At 40.2% G+C, this 18,430-nt stretch overlaps 1 protein-coding gene across 1 annotated transcript in view; it reads left to right on the top strand.

Annotated features, from left to right (window-relative positions):
* Positions 1-5,735: 5,735 nt before the first annotated feature.
* LOC143290890 (uncharacterized) overlaps positions 5,736-18,430 on the top strand; it is a 47,787-nt gene continuing 35,092 nt past the window's right edge. The window contains exon 1 of the mRNA XM_076600444.1: positions 5,736-5,781. Within this exon, the coding sequence (XP_076456559.1) occupies positions 5,768-5,781 (14 nt within the window). The 5' untranslated portion in view covers positions 5,736-5,767. The remainder of the gene's footprint in view (positions 5,782-18,430) is intronic.

Raw genomic sequence — 18,430 nt, 5'->3', positions numbered from 1 at the left:
ACAAGACCAGATGCGGTCAAAGAAGCAGCAACAACAAGAAGAGCAGCCACAGAATCATATCGAAGAAAATCGGCAGCAGCACTGGGGTCAGCTACAACTGGAACAGGAGCTGGAAAGGGAACAGCAGCACTCTGAACAGCTGTTTCAGCAAGAACAAGAACAGCCGGGCCAGGAGCGACCAACGGAAGAGCGTCAAGAGCAGCTTGTAACGGAACGTCCTGGTGAACTTCAACCTTTGAAGCAGCAAGGGTCAGTACTGGGGGAACTATCTCTTCCTCAGCAGGCAGCCTCTGTTGTAGATGAGGATAACTTCACAGACCTTGCTACTAACGTTGGTACCCACAAGTCACGCTCCAGAACCAGGACTGTATCAACAAGTAGCAAATCCAGAGAAAGGCAAGATGAAGGCCGTGCTTTACGCTCACGGACAAACTACCAACGGTCCAAGGATCAGCCAAACATTATAGACGCACTCAAGGGTGTACAGTCAGACAGTGCACACAGCAGAGGCAGTAGTATGCCGCACGATTCTTCTTCTTCATCCCGAGGTGAAGTAGCAGCAGTCACCGGTGAGAAATAGGAAATAGGCCGGGCACAAAGTACTAAAAATAATGGAAAAAACTACTTTCAGCTTTCTCAATATAATGTTAATTGTTTAGAATCAAAATTATCTGAGAGCGATTCCGTTGGTTTTCTCCAAAGGCATGACATTGTTTGCCTGACAGAAACGTTCATGGACCATATTATCAGAGACAGTGCATTTAAAGATTTTGATATACATTCATCAAAGGCTACGAATCTGTCAAGGCAAGGGAGATGTTCCGGGGGTGTGGTAGTGTGGAAATGTTTTTCTTCTTTTGTTGAGAGAGTGAACTATAATGTTAGTAATGTTGTCATTTTAAAGGTATCAAAAGACCTGCTAAGTGTTGATAAAGATGTTTTCGTGATTGCTTCATACATCCCCCCTCATGATTCTCCTTTTTTGAATTTTGAACAAGACACCATTGGAACTGAGGTTTTAGAAAAGTGCATACTCGATCTACATGAGTCTTATGATAATTTTTATGTTTTGATATTTGGTGATTTGAATTATCGTACAGCTAACAAAAATTTTGATTTCAGTTTATGTGAAGATGTAGACAATACAGAAGAACAAATGAATTCTTTCAATAGAATATCGCAGGATGTAGAAATCAATCAGTTTGGTGAAAAACTTCTTGATCATTGTAACATATTTGATTGCTGTATTTTAAATAGGCTTAGTAAATATGGCTTTGATGACAGTTTCACTTTCATTTCGGATTCTGGGTCTAGTGTGGTTGATTATTTTATTGTATCTTGTGATCCTCTTTTCACGCTTTCATGGAAATCCTTAACAGCAGCTGATATGGTAGATTCGGATCATTTACCGGTTATGTTGTCAGTTGTTTTAAGCTATGGTAAAGACGAAACTATCCCGAAAACAACTCACGATGATAAGAGAACTGTTCTAGATAGAGTTTTATGGGACAAGGCAAAAGAAGCAGAATTAATAACAAAATTAAATGTTGAAGACAATACTTTCAGACTGGAAGCAGCCATTCATCAATTAGAACAGGATGTTGACCATGCCTTGGCAACTTTCAATGACTGTCTGAAGTCGGCTGCACAATGCATGGTGAAAAAATGTTATGTGTCATCTCATAGAAAAAGCTGTGCATGGTTCGATCAGGAATGCAAAGATGCAAAACTGAAATGTAAAAGGATATTAAGAACTTTTAGAAAAAACAGGCTTCAAAGTGACAGGATTGGACATGTTAAAAGTAAGAACGAATATAAAAAATCACTCAGACAGAAAAAACGGGAATTTCGAAGAAATACAGCCGATTCTAATGTACACAACTCAGCACAATTTTGGAAGGAAATAAAGAAGTTAAACAGTGCAAACACAAAAAAGAGTGTGAGTGACAACATTGGTTTGGAGGACTGGTTCAGACACTTTCAGGGAGTTTTTAACGTGGCGGATAATTTAGAAAACGAAACTTATATGGACGACGAGTTAGGTGATGCGAGTGATCACTGTTTGAATAAAGAAATTCAGAAGAGGAAGTTCGGGTTGCAATAGGCGAACTAAATAACGGGAAGGCAGGCGGCATGGATGGTATTGTTGAAAGCAGGTGGTGAAAAAGTAGTAAAGTTTCTCACAGTGCTCTTCAATAAAATATTTAATACCGGGACATATCTCCAAGAATGGTCCAAGGCAATTGTAACTCCGATTTTCAAAAAAGGTTATGCTGATCAGCCGGACAGTTACAGAGGAGTATCCCTGATCGATGCTTCATGTAAGTGTTATACATCCATTTTAAACAAACGACTGGGCTTATGGTCGGAAGACAGCGATAAAATTGTTGAAAACCAGGCAGGATTCCGAAGAAATTATTCAACCATGGACCAAATATTCAATTTGTATGCTATTGTTAAGAAATACTTAAATAAGAAAGGGCAAAATCTTTACATTGCCTTCATTGACTTCAGAAAAGCATTCTACTCTGTTAATCATGGGAAATTACTGGAAGTACTTTATAATGAAGGCGTTAGAGGAAAATTTTTTTGGTGCTGTGAAAAGTATGTATCAGTCTTTAGTTTCTTGTGTACGTGTCAATGGTGAATTTTCAGATTTCTTTGAATGCCCTACAGGTGTAAGACAAGGATGTGTTATGAGCCCAACATTGTTCTCTTTGTTTATCAACCAACTTGCAAATCATATTAATGATACTGGTGTCCATGGTGTTCAACTTTTGCCTACTTTACTTGAATTATTTTTCTTGCTTTTTACGGATGACGTTGCATTATTGTCAACCTCACCAGGAGGTTTACGGGCACAATTAGATTCTCTTAAGAGTTGCTGTGATGAATTAAAACTAAGGGTTGATATAGATAAGACCAAGATAATGGTATTTAGAAAGGGTGGATTCTTAGTACGAAGGGAAAAATGGTTTTTCGAGGGAAAGGATTTAGAAGTTGTCTGTAGATATTGTTATTTAGGCTTCTCTTTCACAACTATGTTGAGTCTTAGACTGAGCACAAATCATCTGGCTGCAAAGGGAAAGAAGGCTCTTGTCTGGCTTTGTCAAGCCTTTAAAAATGTAAAGAAATGTCACCAGAAATTTATTTTAAGAATTTTTTAGGCTAAAGTACAATCTGTTTTACTATATTCATCAGAAATTTGGGGTTATCAGAGGTTGGATAATGTAGAAAAAGTATATTTATTAGCTTGTAAAAAATACCTCGGTCTGCCACTAAAAAACCCTAATACGATGGTTTACGGCGAACTTGGTAGGCATCCTTTGTTTGTTAATTGTCAAGTTAGGTGTATTAAGTACTGGTCTAGACTGTTGGAAATGGATGAGAGTAGATTACCCAAGTAAGCATACTTAATGATGTTATCAATGGACAGGGATGGCAAAAGATGCTGGGCAACCGAAGTGAGAGAAATGCTTTCCAAAGCTGGATTTTATGAGGTATGGTTAAATCAGGGTGTTACAAATAATAAATTATTTTAAAGTAAATTTAAGCAACGATTAACAGATATGTTTTTCAAAGAATGGTCAGGTGCGGTAAGACAGAGAAAGGTGTAGTTTGTATATTAAGGTTAATTAAGGACAACCTGAATGTTTGTGTATATTTACAGGAAATAAACATTTTTTGCTTTCGTGTGGCTTTATCCCAGAGTAGATGTGGAGTGTTACCTATTAACAGCAATATGAACAGATATGCTAATGATATCACACAGTCGTATTGTCCAAATTGTGAAGACTGTAGAGGATGAAAACCATTTTTTATATGTTTGCCCATTATACTCAGAATTAAGAAACAGATTTTTTGTCAATGGAATCAATCCGCGATTAGAAAGATTATTAGATGGAAAATGCAGATATCTGTCATTATTAGTTTCCAAGTTTGTTTTTCACAGTATGAAACAGAGGCAGAAGTTTGCAGAAAGTAATAGACCTATTTTGATTGCAGTTGTGTATAGTTATGAAATATGTTTATAAAGAAGAAACGTATGCTAAAAGATTATGAATAGACTTACTGTCAATTAAATTTACATGCTAAGTCGCAAAATGTGCTATGTTATGAAGGTTTTATTTATTTATTGGTTTATTTACTTATTTATTTATTTGTTCATTTAGTGTGTGTGTGTGTGTGTGTGTGTGTGTGTGTGTGTGTGTGTGTGCGCGCGTGCATTCACGAGTGAGATTTCCCCCTCCATGTTTATGTGCCCATGGCCAAAGAACATAGTTAAAATATTTCATTTCATCTCTCTCTCTCTCTCTCTCTCTCTCTCTCTCTCTCTCTCTGCTTTGGTTACGAGAAATTGTTATTCAAATATCTATGAGAAAGAGTGTGCTGCGTATCTTTTGTTTCAACGAATATGAAATTGTTTATTTTCTTCGTACACCTCATGTAACAGTATTGTTCTTCAAAACAAGTGTTAACACACGAGTCCTCACTCCTTGCCACCGCAGTTATCACGGACCGAAAAGGCCTAATCTATATATAAACCAGTCATTCTTTTTGTGCCTTTATGTGTAGGGGCGGGGGATGGGGGTGGGGGTTGGGGGTCGAAGTAGAATCGCACAAAACGATGTGTGATTACTGACGGAAATATTTTGGACCGACTGTATTGTTTCCATTGGGAAACGACTATTCGCCAACGTAGTCTAGGTCCCCACGGAAACATTTTCTAACCTTTTCTCGCAAAGGAGAACTTTGAAAACGTTCCAAAAAGCATCCACATTGATAATGTCAGGTCGACCTTGCTAACAGCTCAATTCAGTATTTTGACTTTCCATTGCAAAAACCACATTGAACAGGACTGCATACATACAATATGAATAACTGCTCATTACAGGGGAAAATAACGTAAGACAAATGCGCCGTTTGACATTAGTTAATGAAGAATATTGAAGAAGCGACACGACAATGAGCGCCAATTGACAATCACCATGCCAGAGGACAAGAAAAGAGACTTTTGTTCAAAAACTACCGGGGTGTCTTGGTTCAACACTTTGTCACTGCTTTCGGTAATGTTTGCTCCATTATATCACATTAAAGCTCTATATCCTGTATCTTTTAGTGTTTCGTCAATGGAATATTTCGGTCTCTTTTTGGTTTCGTGACCCTTTACCAATCATGACCTCTCTCACTTGTGATCCCCTTTTTAAAAATGGTCTGCACGCACACTAGACTCACCTCTTTTGGAGTTTTAGCGCATTCAGTGATTTACGTTCAACTCATAAATGTTCTCCACACATGACTATAGTTTGGTATGAGAGGTCGCAGCACCAACTGTCCAAAAAACTCTGGTCCACATTGACCGAGCCTTCTGGGAGTTCTTCGTGTGTCAGATTACTTGAGCAACGAGAATCAGTACCTCGACAGATTAAACTGAACGCAGCCACCTATAAACCCCAGTCTCCATTTTATTATGTGAGCACTACGGGAAAAAGGAGATGGGAGTGTGAAATGGATTTGCTTTGGGTGGGGGCGATGTGGAGACCAACCAGACAGGGGGAATTACCAATCATGTGACAGAAAACGTCTGCCAAGTCGAGGCAAGAACAATCCAGTGTCGAAAGGCGTCGTCTCGTGTGTGACAGCGCGCCGCTGTTGCTCGTGCCGCTGTGGTCTTGATTAAAACCCGACGTGCCGCCATCGTCTGCTTTCAAACGGACGTTTGGGCTGGAAGGAACTTCCCAGTGACTGGTGTTCTTAAATCTTTACTATGGCAGTCCTAAGGTATGTTTTGGGTTGTTTTTTTATTGTCTATTTATCAAATCGTTTATCTGTTTATTTGTAACTGGTTGGTTGATACACTGGTAGTGTTCCTTGATTGTTAAACGGTGTTTTGTTGAACTTTCAAGCGCAGTTCATGAAATAAACAGTTCAATTTTTATTTGCAAAATGTCTCTAGGAACTATTGAAAGGCCTTCTGATATGTTAGTTATAACTACTATGAGTAAGAGTGTGCTACGTATCCTTTCTTTCGACAAACTAGATTTTTCTGTTCTCTTCAGACATCTCATGTAATCTTATTGTTTTTCATCATGGGCGTCAACACACGAGTCCTCACTCCTGGCCACCGTAACTGTCACGGGCCGAAAAGGCCTAATCTATAAACCATTCAATCTCTTTGTGCCGTTGTGTAGGTGGAGGGATGGTGGGGGGCGTGGGCGTGGAGGAGTGAGTCGAAGCAGAATCGCACCAAACGATGTGTGGTTACTGACGGATATATTTTGGACCGACCGTATTGCTTCCCCTAGGAAACTATTCGCCAATGTAGTTCTGGGCATTGCTGTAAATTTTTTCTCCATTTTTCAGTTACCATTCTCATCACCCGCTCCCGCTGTGAGAGATGGTACGTCTGTTTTGCCTGGTTTGTCCGTATTTCTTCCTTTCTAGTTCTTTTATTCCATGACTGACCCACATTTCTGAAGCGATCATGCTCAAATGTAGCACACCGACCATTTGCCACGTCTACTGGGTATTATTTCATACGCTTCCGTGACATGTTTTTATCAATGCATAGTGTGTGTGTGTGTGTGTGTGTGTGTGTGTGTGTGTGCCTTCCCACTTCAAGTGCTAGTGCTAATACTAGACAACAACAAAAAGCAAAACATGGTGAATGGGTGGGAGGAGTGAGAGAGAGGAAAGGGTGGTTAAGAAATAGATACATCTAAACCAACCTTCATGTGTGTGTGTGTGTGTGTGTGTGTGTGTGTGTGTGTGTGTGTGTGTGTGTGTGTGTGTGACAGAGAGAGAGAGGAAAATATCAAATGTTCTAAATGATTGTGTTGCAAGCCTTTTGCAATATCAGATCACGTCTTAATTAAACTTTTCAAAATGCTTTGAATTAATCTCTGAGAAAAGTGGGGCAAAACACTTAAATTCTGGCATCCATATGTGTGTGTGTGTTTGAAGTGGACTTGAGACATTTGCTTCAGTTTAAAATCTCTGTGTGAGGTGACGCAAGAAGGAAAAGAGGAAAAAAGGATATTGGTTTAAAGGGGCGAGTAAATGAATCAGATGAACAAAAGAAGAAATTGAAAAGGTAGAAAATTAGCATTACATTAAAGTAGGAAAATATCATAAACCATTGTTGTACTTTTTCAGGTGCTCAGTTACTGTATCTAAACACCTATTAACAGAAAAATACAGTTTTCCAGTCTAGAGAAAATACACGCGTTATCAAAATCGTCATTACGTTTTCATTGACTATTTCCGGACTCGTTTGAGTTCACAAGACGCTGTTTGACAAACTGGCTGAATGCGACACAGTTTTGTGTCAAGAATGAAACCTAGATTCAAAACACAGCGCCCACGCTCAGAGGCTTGTCCTCCGGTGGTAAAGGGGAAAGGGAAACCGTTAAAGCGGGATCTTGGACGAAGCAGCCGTGAGGTGTTCCCAGTTTGTAACGTAAAAGAGGGCGATGAACGCGGCTGATACTATCACGCTCAGGACTGTCCTTTCGGTAACAACGGCAATGATCCACGGACTGAGATGATGGAAATCGTTGTGGATATTACTGAACATTCTGAACGTGTTTTTTTTTTTTTTTTTTTTTCAATTATTTATTTTTGATGCATTTATAGTTAAACTGTGATTTTGTTCTCTGAATGTCAGAGGTTGAAAAAGACATTTTTTAAAGATACAATATTTCACTATCCAGTGGATATGATTACACGAAGCACATAGGCTACAGCAGAAAACGATCCACTAACATGGCATAAAGGGGTGGGGGTTTTTTTTCTTCTTTTTATCAAAACATTTCAGTAACAAAATGACGAATTCGTAGCACTGGAGACGATTTTAGTAGTTTCTTTTCATAATGATAGACTATGACTTCAAACTAGCTAATGTTTATGCTGTGAATAAACACGAGAGAAAGTTACATACTTTGAAATAAAAAATTAAAAAAATTAAATAAATAGAATTTGCAAGAATCGATTTCTTTGTTATCAGAACTTTATCTAAGTGCATGATTTTAATTGTGGGATTGCAACGATTTGGTATTATATTCGGATTTCCCACAGTGAACCAGAAGTTAAAGAGCTGAATAAGTTATTCATTAAAACGTTAACCTAACTGATAATATATGGATAACATTTCATCATCGAAGGAAAGAGTTTACGCGGAGAAAAATCAAACCTTTCGTTACTCGTCGCTGGGATTTTGCATTTTGCTTTGTTTCAGGAGAACGCATTTTCTATCTGAAGTCAGTTACAACTGAGTTTAATGTCATTACCTGTAAATAGCAAGTGACATAGCAGGTACAAATCAGAACAAAAATTGTGCAAAACAGATAAAATGGAACAGAAAGGGAAAACATAGTTGAACCAAGATAAACTACATAGGGATAAGCGAGACCGGTACTTTGTTATTTGCTTTAAAAGTCCATGTGGCAGGGGGATACTGTACCTTTTTTCCCAGTCGTTCGTCTCCAAGGTTTGGACAGTACACAGAAAACAAAGTACATATAATCCATATTATGATTATTTAAGCATGTGACATCGACACATATCATATCAATACGAACACATAACAATGTACGTATAAAACACATAATAATTATGTAAGCCTGTAACTTCTTCTTCTTCTTCTTCTTCTGCGTTCGTGGGCTGCAACTCCCACGTTCACTCGCATACACACGAGTGGGCTTTTACGTGTATGACCGTTTTTACCCCGCCATGTAGGCAGCCATACTCCGTTTTCGGGGATGTGCATGCCCACCGAACGCTGACATGGATTACGGGATCTTTAACGTGCGTATTTGATCTTCTGCTTGCATATACACACGAAGGGGGTTCAGGCACTAGCAGGTCTGCACATATGTTGACCTGGGAGATCGTAAAAATCTCCACCCTTCACCCACCAGGCGCCGTCACCGTGATTCGAACCCGGGACCCTCAGATTGACAGTCCAACGCTTTAACCACTTGGCTATTGCACCCGTCGCCTGTAACATCGAAACACATCATATCAATACAGTTTCAGTTTCAGTAGCTCAAGGAGGCGTCACTGAGTTCGGACAAATTCATATACGCTACACCACATCTGCCAAGCAGATGCCTGACCAGCAGCGTAACCCAACGCGCTTCGTCAAGCCTTGAGAGAAAATAAATAAATAAATAAATAAAATAAATAAATAAACAAATAAATAATAATAATAATAATATAATTTTGAAAAAAAGAAAAGAAAATGAAATAAATCAATAGATTTTTTTTAAATTTAAAAAGACAACAATGATGATAAATACGCAAATAAATGTAAATTAAAAAAAATAATAATAAAAAAAAAGCAAAAAAAAAGCAGACACACATTCACACATACACATACATATGCATAACAGATATGCACCAAACATGCAGTTTCACAGATATGAAAGCACAGTCAAATACACATAAACGTACAAAAGCCCCAACACACACACACACACACACACATATTACCCTGCACCCCCTCTACCCCCCTCCACACACTCATTTCTAGGCTACGTATCGCAGCTTCCACGACACACACACACACACACACACACACACACACACACACACACAGAGGCACACTTACTTGTACAAGCACACACACATATGCCTATATCCCCCACCCCACACACATTTATACAAAGATATATATATGCACACCCGCACGTTCCAATATTCCGTTGCTCCCACAGTGTAGGCATGCATACACACACATACCTCATCCTCTACCACCCCCCACCCCCCACCCCACCCCACCCCCCACACGCACACATACGCACTCTCATGACACTTGTGTACACTTACACCCTCGCGCATGCACAAACGCATACAAACACACGGAGCCACACATGCACACAAACACACATACACACACGCACAGAGGCTGCCACTGATTGGCCGCAAGACGGATGGGAAAAGATCTCTGATGCCAAGAACGTGGCGTCCAGTGTGTTGCTCAGTCTATTGTATTGTATTTGAAAAGCCCACAGAGACTCTGTTCCGTTTTGAAGAAATTTGCGCAATGTTGGTTTGGAAATGATGCCGATATTTGTTTGCTTTGCAAAGCATCGTGCTCTACCTTTCATGCTAGACTTACGGCCGCTCCCTCTCTTTGCCTTTATCTCTATGAGGCGATCGATGGTGTGATGGCCTTGTACCTGTTCTTTTTTATATTCTTTGACTTTTCTGAGGATTTCCGATTTTCCTAGATGTAGGCCGCTCGTTGTTGTTGCGTTACCAGCAAGTCTGTCAACTCGCTCATTTCCCTTAACACCTGCATGTCCCGGGCAGTATGACCATGTAAGTTTTTGAAAGTTGCGCATTGCCTTATGCCACTCTGGGCTCCATTCCATTTTCAATTTTCTGTATGAGGTTCATTGAGTCGGTTAGAATCATGGCATGTTGGTTTCCGGGCATATGGATAGACGATAGCTACTGGAGGGCACGTGTCACAGCTTCAACTTCCATCGTTAGGCTAGAGGTTGTGACTTTGTAGGCAGCATTATCTTCCCTAATTGTTTTTCTATTTTGTTTCGCAGTGAATCCCCATCCGGATTGGTCTCTGGTGACTGAGCCATCTGTGTATATGATGATGTCCTCTTCTTTACTGTTTTCTTCTATGAGTAGCTTCACTTCCGCATCAGTTTTGCCCTCTGGCTATTCCCGACAATTTATTCCTAGAGTGGGTGAAATGGCTGTGTTGAATAGATGGTTGAGGTTTTGGGGGTTTTTCTCCCATTCTTTTGTTTCTTTCAGGTCCTGTAGTCGGCATACTAGCTGGATTGTGTCTTTTGCTTGCCCCATCCATGATCTTCCTCGTCTTAGACGGCTGCCTTTTGGTTCTTTGACTGCGTCATGCAGTAGGTTTTGAGGGTTTTATAATGCTTTGAAGTAGGTCTTAACCTGTTCTAACTTGTTTCTGGCCTGCACTGAAGGAAGATCAAGCAGGTATCGCATGGTTTCCGTGGGCGTGTCTTTTGTTGTTCCAAGGAGCAGCCTCATAGCTTCATTTTGAACTCTTTCTAATTTTAGGAGGTTGCTTTGAGATGGTGTTGTCATCCCAAGTCCGTAGTCGATCACACTGAGGACGAGTGATTGGTATAACAGGAAGAGGTGGCGTTGTTCAGTATCTTTGGTTAAAATTGCTTTCAAGACTGAAAGGCCCTTTTTGCATTTGAGAACAATATTTTCCGTATGTTTTCTGAAGGTCAGCATCCTGTCGAACTGTATTCCTAGGTAGCGTAGGCATTCGGTTTTCTCATCCCGTCGAATGACACAGGTGGTGGTGATTTGCTCGCAGTTCTGTTGTTGAGGGTGCACAGCAACATTTGGGCTTTTGCTGGATTGATGGAAGATCCTGTGTCTTTGCACCATTGAGCAATATTGTTTAGTTGTTTCTGGACGGCTTTAGTTCTTTCTTGAGCATGTTTCGAAGTTTTGAAGACCAGGCCATCATCCGCAAGAGTAAGGACCCGAGCTATTCCATTGTTGTTTAAGTCTGCAAGGCCATTCGTGTAGACGTTGTAGAGAGCAGGAGAGAGCGGAGACCCCTGTGGCAGTCCATGGATAGTTTAGAAGGTGCAGACATCCAATCTCCGAGGCGTAGGACGACGGTTCTTTCCTGAAGCGCTGCTGTTATCCATCTTTGTCAGTGTCAAACTTATTCCATACCTTGGTAGCAGCTCCATGAGGTGCGCAAAGTAGACTTTATTGTAGGCATCTTCAAGGTCGATTGCTACTGCTAGTTTTTCTTCTTTTCTTTGAAATCCTTCATATACCTCATATGCAAAAGCAGCTGCATTTTCCCATGTGGTCTTGCCTGTTCTGTAACCACCTTGATTTGAAGGGAGAATGTGCCTGTGTTCAAGATCCCTTGCAAGTTTCCTGGCTATCACGCGTTCCATGAGCTTTCCAGCAATGTTTTGCATGGTTAGGATTCGGTAGCCGCTTACCTGACGATGGTCCTTTCCTGGTTTTGGTATGGATTTAAGAAGCTGTGTGTCCAGTCCTCCGGCACATGTCCATTGTGGAAACTGTTTTTCGAGATATTTTACTCTTGGATTCTGATATACCGGACATGCAAACAGAAAGTGATCTTCATTCTCCTGTATCCCAAGAGAGAGAGAGAGAGAGAGAGAGAGAGAGAGAGGGGGGGGGGGGGGTCAATATGCGTGTGTCTGTCACATGCGTACACACACATCCAAAGTGTTTGTACATGTGTGTCTGTGTGTTTGTGTGCTAACTTAACTCTTGTACACAAATACACGATGTCTCATTATTTCTTATTTTCTTTCATTTTCCGATCTTTTTTCTTTCTTTCTTTTTTTCCTTTCTTTATTTCGTTATTTCATTCATTTCTTCCCCCCCCCCCCCCCACTTCATTTCTTTTTGTGTCTTTTTTCCGTTTCTTGCTTAAATTCCTGAAATTTCTTATTTCTTTCTCTCCTTACTTCCTTCCTCATTTTCTTATTTCATTGCTTCATTTTATTTCTTTATATATATATATATCTCTGTGTGTGTGTGTGTGTGTGTGTGTGTGTGTGTGTGTGTGTTATTCTTTCTTGACTTCTTTCTTCTTTCGATTTTTTAAACATTATTTTCTGTCTTTGTTTTGCGGGTCGTGAACCATTGGAGACATATTTCCAGCTGACTCATGTGTACACCAAGAGTTAACGAGCATCTGAAAATCTAGGATGAAAAGTGGAGAGCAAACAAAGACCATGAAAGTCAGTTAGTTGTAATACATAGAGGAAATTATGGGAATTGATACATCTGACGTTGAAAAAGACGGAGAAAATTACCAATCAATGTAATACGTACCAAACTACATCTTTTCACCGATATATATCATCATCATCATTGCCATCGTCGTCTTCATGAGCATCATCATCATCTCACAATAATACAAGCAGCAACAATTTGGCGTTTACTAAGAAACCGGTGATTTGTTGCCAATACGCTGATTTGTCGTCGATCGGCGACAGTTTGGTGCAGGCGACAATGCAGCGGCTAACAAGGTTCTGTTGCTGTACAGAGTATCACCGCGGTACAGAATATCACTCAATAACAATATGTACTGCGGCGTCGGCGCAAAATGTCACGCCAGTAAATTCTGTACTGACATTGTGGAACAGAATGTCAACCCGGTACAGTCACCCTGTGGAACAGATTATCGCCATTTGTACATATACGGTTGTAGTAAGTGGGCTTAAAAAACCCACTTTTTAATATAGTAGAGTCTTGCTTGATGACCAGGGAGTAAGCGACGGGTTGTATGGGCAGAAGGCGTGCGATTAATAAAACAAACAAAAAAACGGAATGGAAGAAATGCTAGCTTGTATTTAGAACGAAAACCAACAGAAGCCAGTGGAGTTCAAGCGATGGGTGATGTGATCTCGCTTCAGTTTCTTTTAAACAAGTCGCCAGCTGTACTTTTAACTCTCTGAAGGTGCGAATTCTGTTCCACTGGGAGACCAGCCAAGACCGAGTTGCAATTGTCGAGACGCGAAATGATCAGAGTTGTGACCAGTCTGGCACATGTGCTTTCAGAGATGTGTGACACGTCTATAATTATGAGCGAACGGAAACTTTGCCATAGTCTTGTTTCATTTGATTCAAACAGTTTTTGATATGCTGATTCCAAATTCGCCGGTGGTCATCATTTGTTTTCACTGCTCCACCTTGTACACCTAAATTACACAATGCAGGTAACCAGTTTCGATCCAAAAACGTATGTTCACAATTGGCAATAATATGTTCCGCAGGAGACATGAATACATGGCCTGTCAGATGCAACAGGGTGACATTCTGTACCAAATGTTCATCCGGTATACAGATAGCATTGGCAGTCACAGCATCTCTCTCCTTTCATCACAAAGGGAACGGTTTCCTTCCAGACGTGTGATCTCCAGTCCTACTGGGAGAGATGTTCGGTATAAAATGAGTCGTTTCTTAATAAAGGGGGCTAATGATAATTGATATAATTTTTATTGGCTTCTTTAAAGGCGGGAGGATTTTAGTCATCTTGTAGTTCTTTGGAGTGATGGCCTGGGGGTAACGCGTCCGCATAGGAAGCGAGAGAATCTGAGCGCGCTGGTTTGAATCACGGCTCAGCCGCCGATATTTTCTCCCCCTCCACAAGACCTTGAGTGGTGGTCTGGACGCTAGTCATTCGGATGAGACGATAAACCGATGTCCCGTGTGCAGCATGCACTTAGCGCACGTAAAAGAACCCACGGCAACAAAAGGGTTGTTCCTGGCAAAATTCTGTAGAAAAATCCACTTCGATAGGAAAAACAAATAAAAAAACCTGCACGCATGAAAAAATACAAAAAAAATGGGTAGCGCTGTAGTATAGCGACGTGCTCTCCCTGGGAAGAGCAGCCCGAATTTCACACAGAGAAATCTGCTGTGATAAAAAGAAATACAAATACAAATATTATGTGAATCGCTCCTCAATACTGCTGTCCTTGAAGTGTCCGTTTGTCGTTTGGTTTTGAAACCTGGCGTGACATATAGCCACAGTGTTCACAGAAAGAGCGTCTTTAAGTATTGCATACGGAGTGACACCATCACTGATGTCAGTGTTCGCCTGTACTTGTCGCCTGGCTCTTTCCCTGAGAACAGACACAGGTCATTTTCACAAAGAAAGTGCGTGCATGCATGCGTGCGTGTGTGCGTGTGTGTGTGTGTGTACTTTTTCTGCCGTGGAAATCGTAATGGGAGATGATATTCTGCGTTTCTCAGATGGGTCATGAACATAGCTTACATCCCTGTCGTCTGCGCTTGATTGTCGGCGGAAGGTCGTAGACGGGAGAGGAGACGTCTTCTCATTTTCTGCGGATTTACTCGGTTTTTTAATGTGGCGTCTCTTCCCTAGGCCCTCCAACACCCACCTCTCTGTCTGTCTTCCTCTCTCTCTCTTTCAATGAGTGCCGTACTGTAGTCCACAGGGCACAGCTGTAATTGACTGACTCCTGCATACTGTCTCGGCTCATAGTTTCTTTTGTGTACTGTATTGTATTTTGTAATAATAAGGCTATTTTCAGTAACGGTCAGTATCTCTGTATCAATTTTTTTTCAAGGCCTGACTAAGCGCGTTGGGTTACGCTGCTGGTCAGGCATCTGCTTGGCAGATGTGGTGTAGCGTATATGGATTTGTCCGAACGCAGTGACGCCTTCTTGAGCTACTGAAACTGAAACAAATTCGGTCTGTTCTTCCCGGGGAGAGCGCCCTACCACAGCATACCGCCACTTTTTTTTCTGGAAGTGTACATGTTTTACGAATTTAAAAAAAAGCTGTAGAAATATTAAAGGAATATATGGGGCCCCAGAAATGAATTAGCTAATCTGATTAAAATTGCACTTTACGCAGATGATGGAACTTTATACTTGACAGATCAAAAGGACATGATGCATGCATTAGATATGTTTTATGATTTTTCATTGTTGTCTGGATTGGTTATGAACAGAAATAAATCAGTAGCTATGTGGCTTGGTAGTAAAAAGAACAGTGAAGATACTTTTTATGGCTTTGTAAGGAAAAAAAAAAAGATTCAAGATTCTAGGCATTTATTTTGAGAGTGATAGACGGGCCTCTCTGGTTAAAGACGATTGGCTGAAAAGAATAGAAACTATCCAAAGAATTATTCCTTCGTGGGGAAAAAATGGACCTTAGTGTAATGGATAAAATATGTATCATTAAAACATTTCTTATATCACAAATGGTATACATCATGCAAGAATTTGTAATTCCAGACAAGATCCTTGCAGACATTAATCGCATGCTTTTTAGATTTTTGTGGTGTAAACGGCATTGTAATAGGAAAGCACACACACACACACACACACACACACACACACACACACACACACACACACACACACACACACACACACACACACAACAGATATCCAGCTTTTACGTTTCCCTTTCTATAGTCAGGAAGGTGACCACAAGTTGAACACGCCTCTTCTCTGACTACTCCTCTTGTACTCTCCTGCACCTTTTCGCTTTCGATCTTGTAAGGGTATGGTACACTTTAGGGGAGATGGGAATTGAGGATTACCCACCCATCATCCCTCCCTCTCTCTCTCTCTCTCTCTCTCTCTCTCTCTATATATATATATATATATATATATATATCTATCTTTCTCTCTCTCCTTGCACCATCCGTGGTTGGTCTCGGTTTCTGTTTATTTTGCTTTGAATATAAATATTATCAGTTCATTATGACGTTGTTGTTGATATGATTGTAGTTATTGCAGTTAAGAGTGGTCATGATAGTGTGGAAGTGGCGGTGACGGCTGTAAATTATCGTTGTGGCTGTCGCTGGTGCTGTAGTGATGAATGTCATTGTTGTCTTATTACAGTTGTTATTTGTTGTCGCTGTGGTTATCAATAAGGGCAGATGTGTTGATAAAAATGATACAGTTCTTGGGTAGATAATTTCTCTTTGATTCTATCGTGCACGCACTAATGCTCATTCAAACACCAAGCACACACACACACATGTTCATGCAGGAATACACACATGTACATACATGTTAATTATTGGGCTTTATGATAGTGGAATAACTGAGAAAGGAACAGTTTATACAAACACTAAAAAATTCACACCAGGTCAAGAAAAACCCAGACACTGCTGTAAAATTTTACACACTAAAGTTTCCCCAAATAATGTCCATTCATAGCAAAACAGGCATTCTTTGGAACTCAGTGTGTTGTTTGTTTTTTTTGTTTTTGTTGTTGTTTTTGTTGTTGTTGTTTGTTGTTTTTGTGTTGGTTTTGTTTTGTTTTTTGCCAATGAAGAAAGGCAGCGCAAAGCACTCAAAAACGGGAAAAAAAGAAGAAAAAAAGGAAAGTGAAAAAGAGAAAAGGAAAAGAACAAAGAAAAGAAATAATAGGTAATAGGAGTGGTCCGTTGTCTGCATTCTCTTGAGGCCCCACCCTTTAAAAAAAACAAAAAACAAAGCAAACAAAAAACAACGATCAAAATGGATTTTTCTGCATAATTTTGCCAGGGACTATCCTTTTGTGGGAACTTACGTGGAGGTGCAAACGGGACCTTGGTTTTTCGTCCCATCCGAAAGACTGGTACCCAGAAGATCATACGCTGTCTAGTGGCCGTAGGAGTTATAATCACAGTTTGCATATGAGACGAGAACTCGTGGACACTCGCTTCCTAGTCGGGCGCATTGCCACAAGGCCAGCTCCCTGAACGAGCACACCAGTCTTCTCATTGTCTCCTTCAATATATAAAAGCCAGAGTGGTGATTATGATAGACAGACCTCAGAGTACATATTTCACCCTCAGAGACACGCGACACAATTATGCAGGCAACGAGCATGGTAGCATTCTACATGAAAGAAAATCAGCATGTGTGTGAAAGACACTTTAAAAGGTATACAAGCAGCCATCACCTGTGTCAGTACATCCATAACCAGGAACACAGGCACAGTTACGAGCGTGCTTACGGAATCAGATTTTGGACTAAAAAAAAAAGTTGCCATTTCTCCCTATACGGTTGTGAACTTTGGGGTTTTTATATATATGATATTGTGACAAAACTGCTACTGATTTGTTGGTTATTTTTTTTTACAAAACAGTTCTTAAACTTAAACAGTGTACCCCCCACCTTTTATGGTAAACCTGTTTGGTGAAACTGGTAAATTTCCTTTGTCTGTCTGTGAAAACCAGAATGATAGTTTTCTGGTATAAGCTCGTTACTAGCCAAACAACTTCTAAACTGTCTTCGATTATTTACAAGTGTCTCTTCAATCTGAACAGCAACAACATACATCAGAACCAATACCAGTATTCACACTATCTTGAATGAAGTACACACACTATCTTGAATGAAGTACACACACTATCTTGAATGAAGTCGGATTAAGCAGGTTTTGGTTGAACCAACACAATTCCATTGCGCATCCCACTTGGTTTAAAGAGAAAGTTATAATAAGTGCAGTTTGAAAGATCAGTTTTTGCAAGATTGGTATCAACATGTAGATAACGATACCATGTTTATTAATCACAGGATGTTGAAACCCAATTTTGGTGAAGATGTATATCTTACAGTGTTACCAGTTCATTGTGTTATTGAGTTAGACAAGTTACAACCAACAAAGCACGTCCTGTTAATAAACAGCGTTTCAACAATTTTCCAAGAAGTGAAAGAATCTATGACAAATATTCCTGGTGAGGAGTTTTACTGCTTGTTTTTGTGTCCCTTTTTTGACAGCATCAGGAATAAAATGTCGATCAACATTTTATAGATCCCGGCCAAACACCATTAAATTCCACTTACTCTAATATTCGTATCTCAATCCAATGAAACTTTGTACATTGATAGGGAATCCTTTTTTTTCTGTTGTGATGGAGAATGACTGTTAGCTGTCTCCATA

This window comes from Babylonia areolata, chromosome 16 (genome assembly GCF_041734735.1).
Source record: "Babylonia areolata isolate BAREFJ2019XMU chromosome 16, ASM4173473v1, whole genome shotgun sequence".
Classification (NCBI taxonomy): domain Eukaryota; kingdom Metazoa; phylum Mollusca; class Gastropoda; order Neogastropoda; family Buccinidae; genus Babylonia; species Babylonia areolata.
Note: the sequence above shows the minus strand (reverse complement) of the source record. Positions and strands in the feature narration are given on the sequence as shown.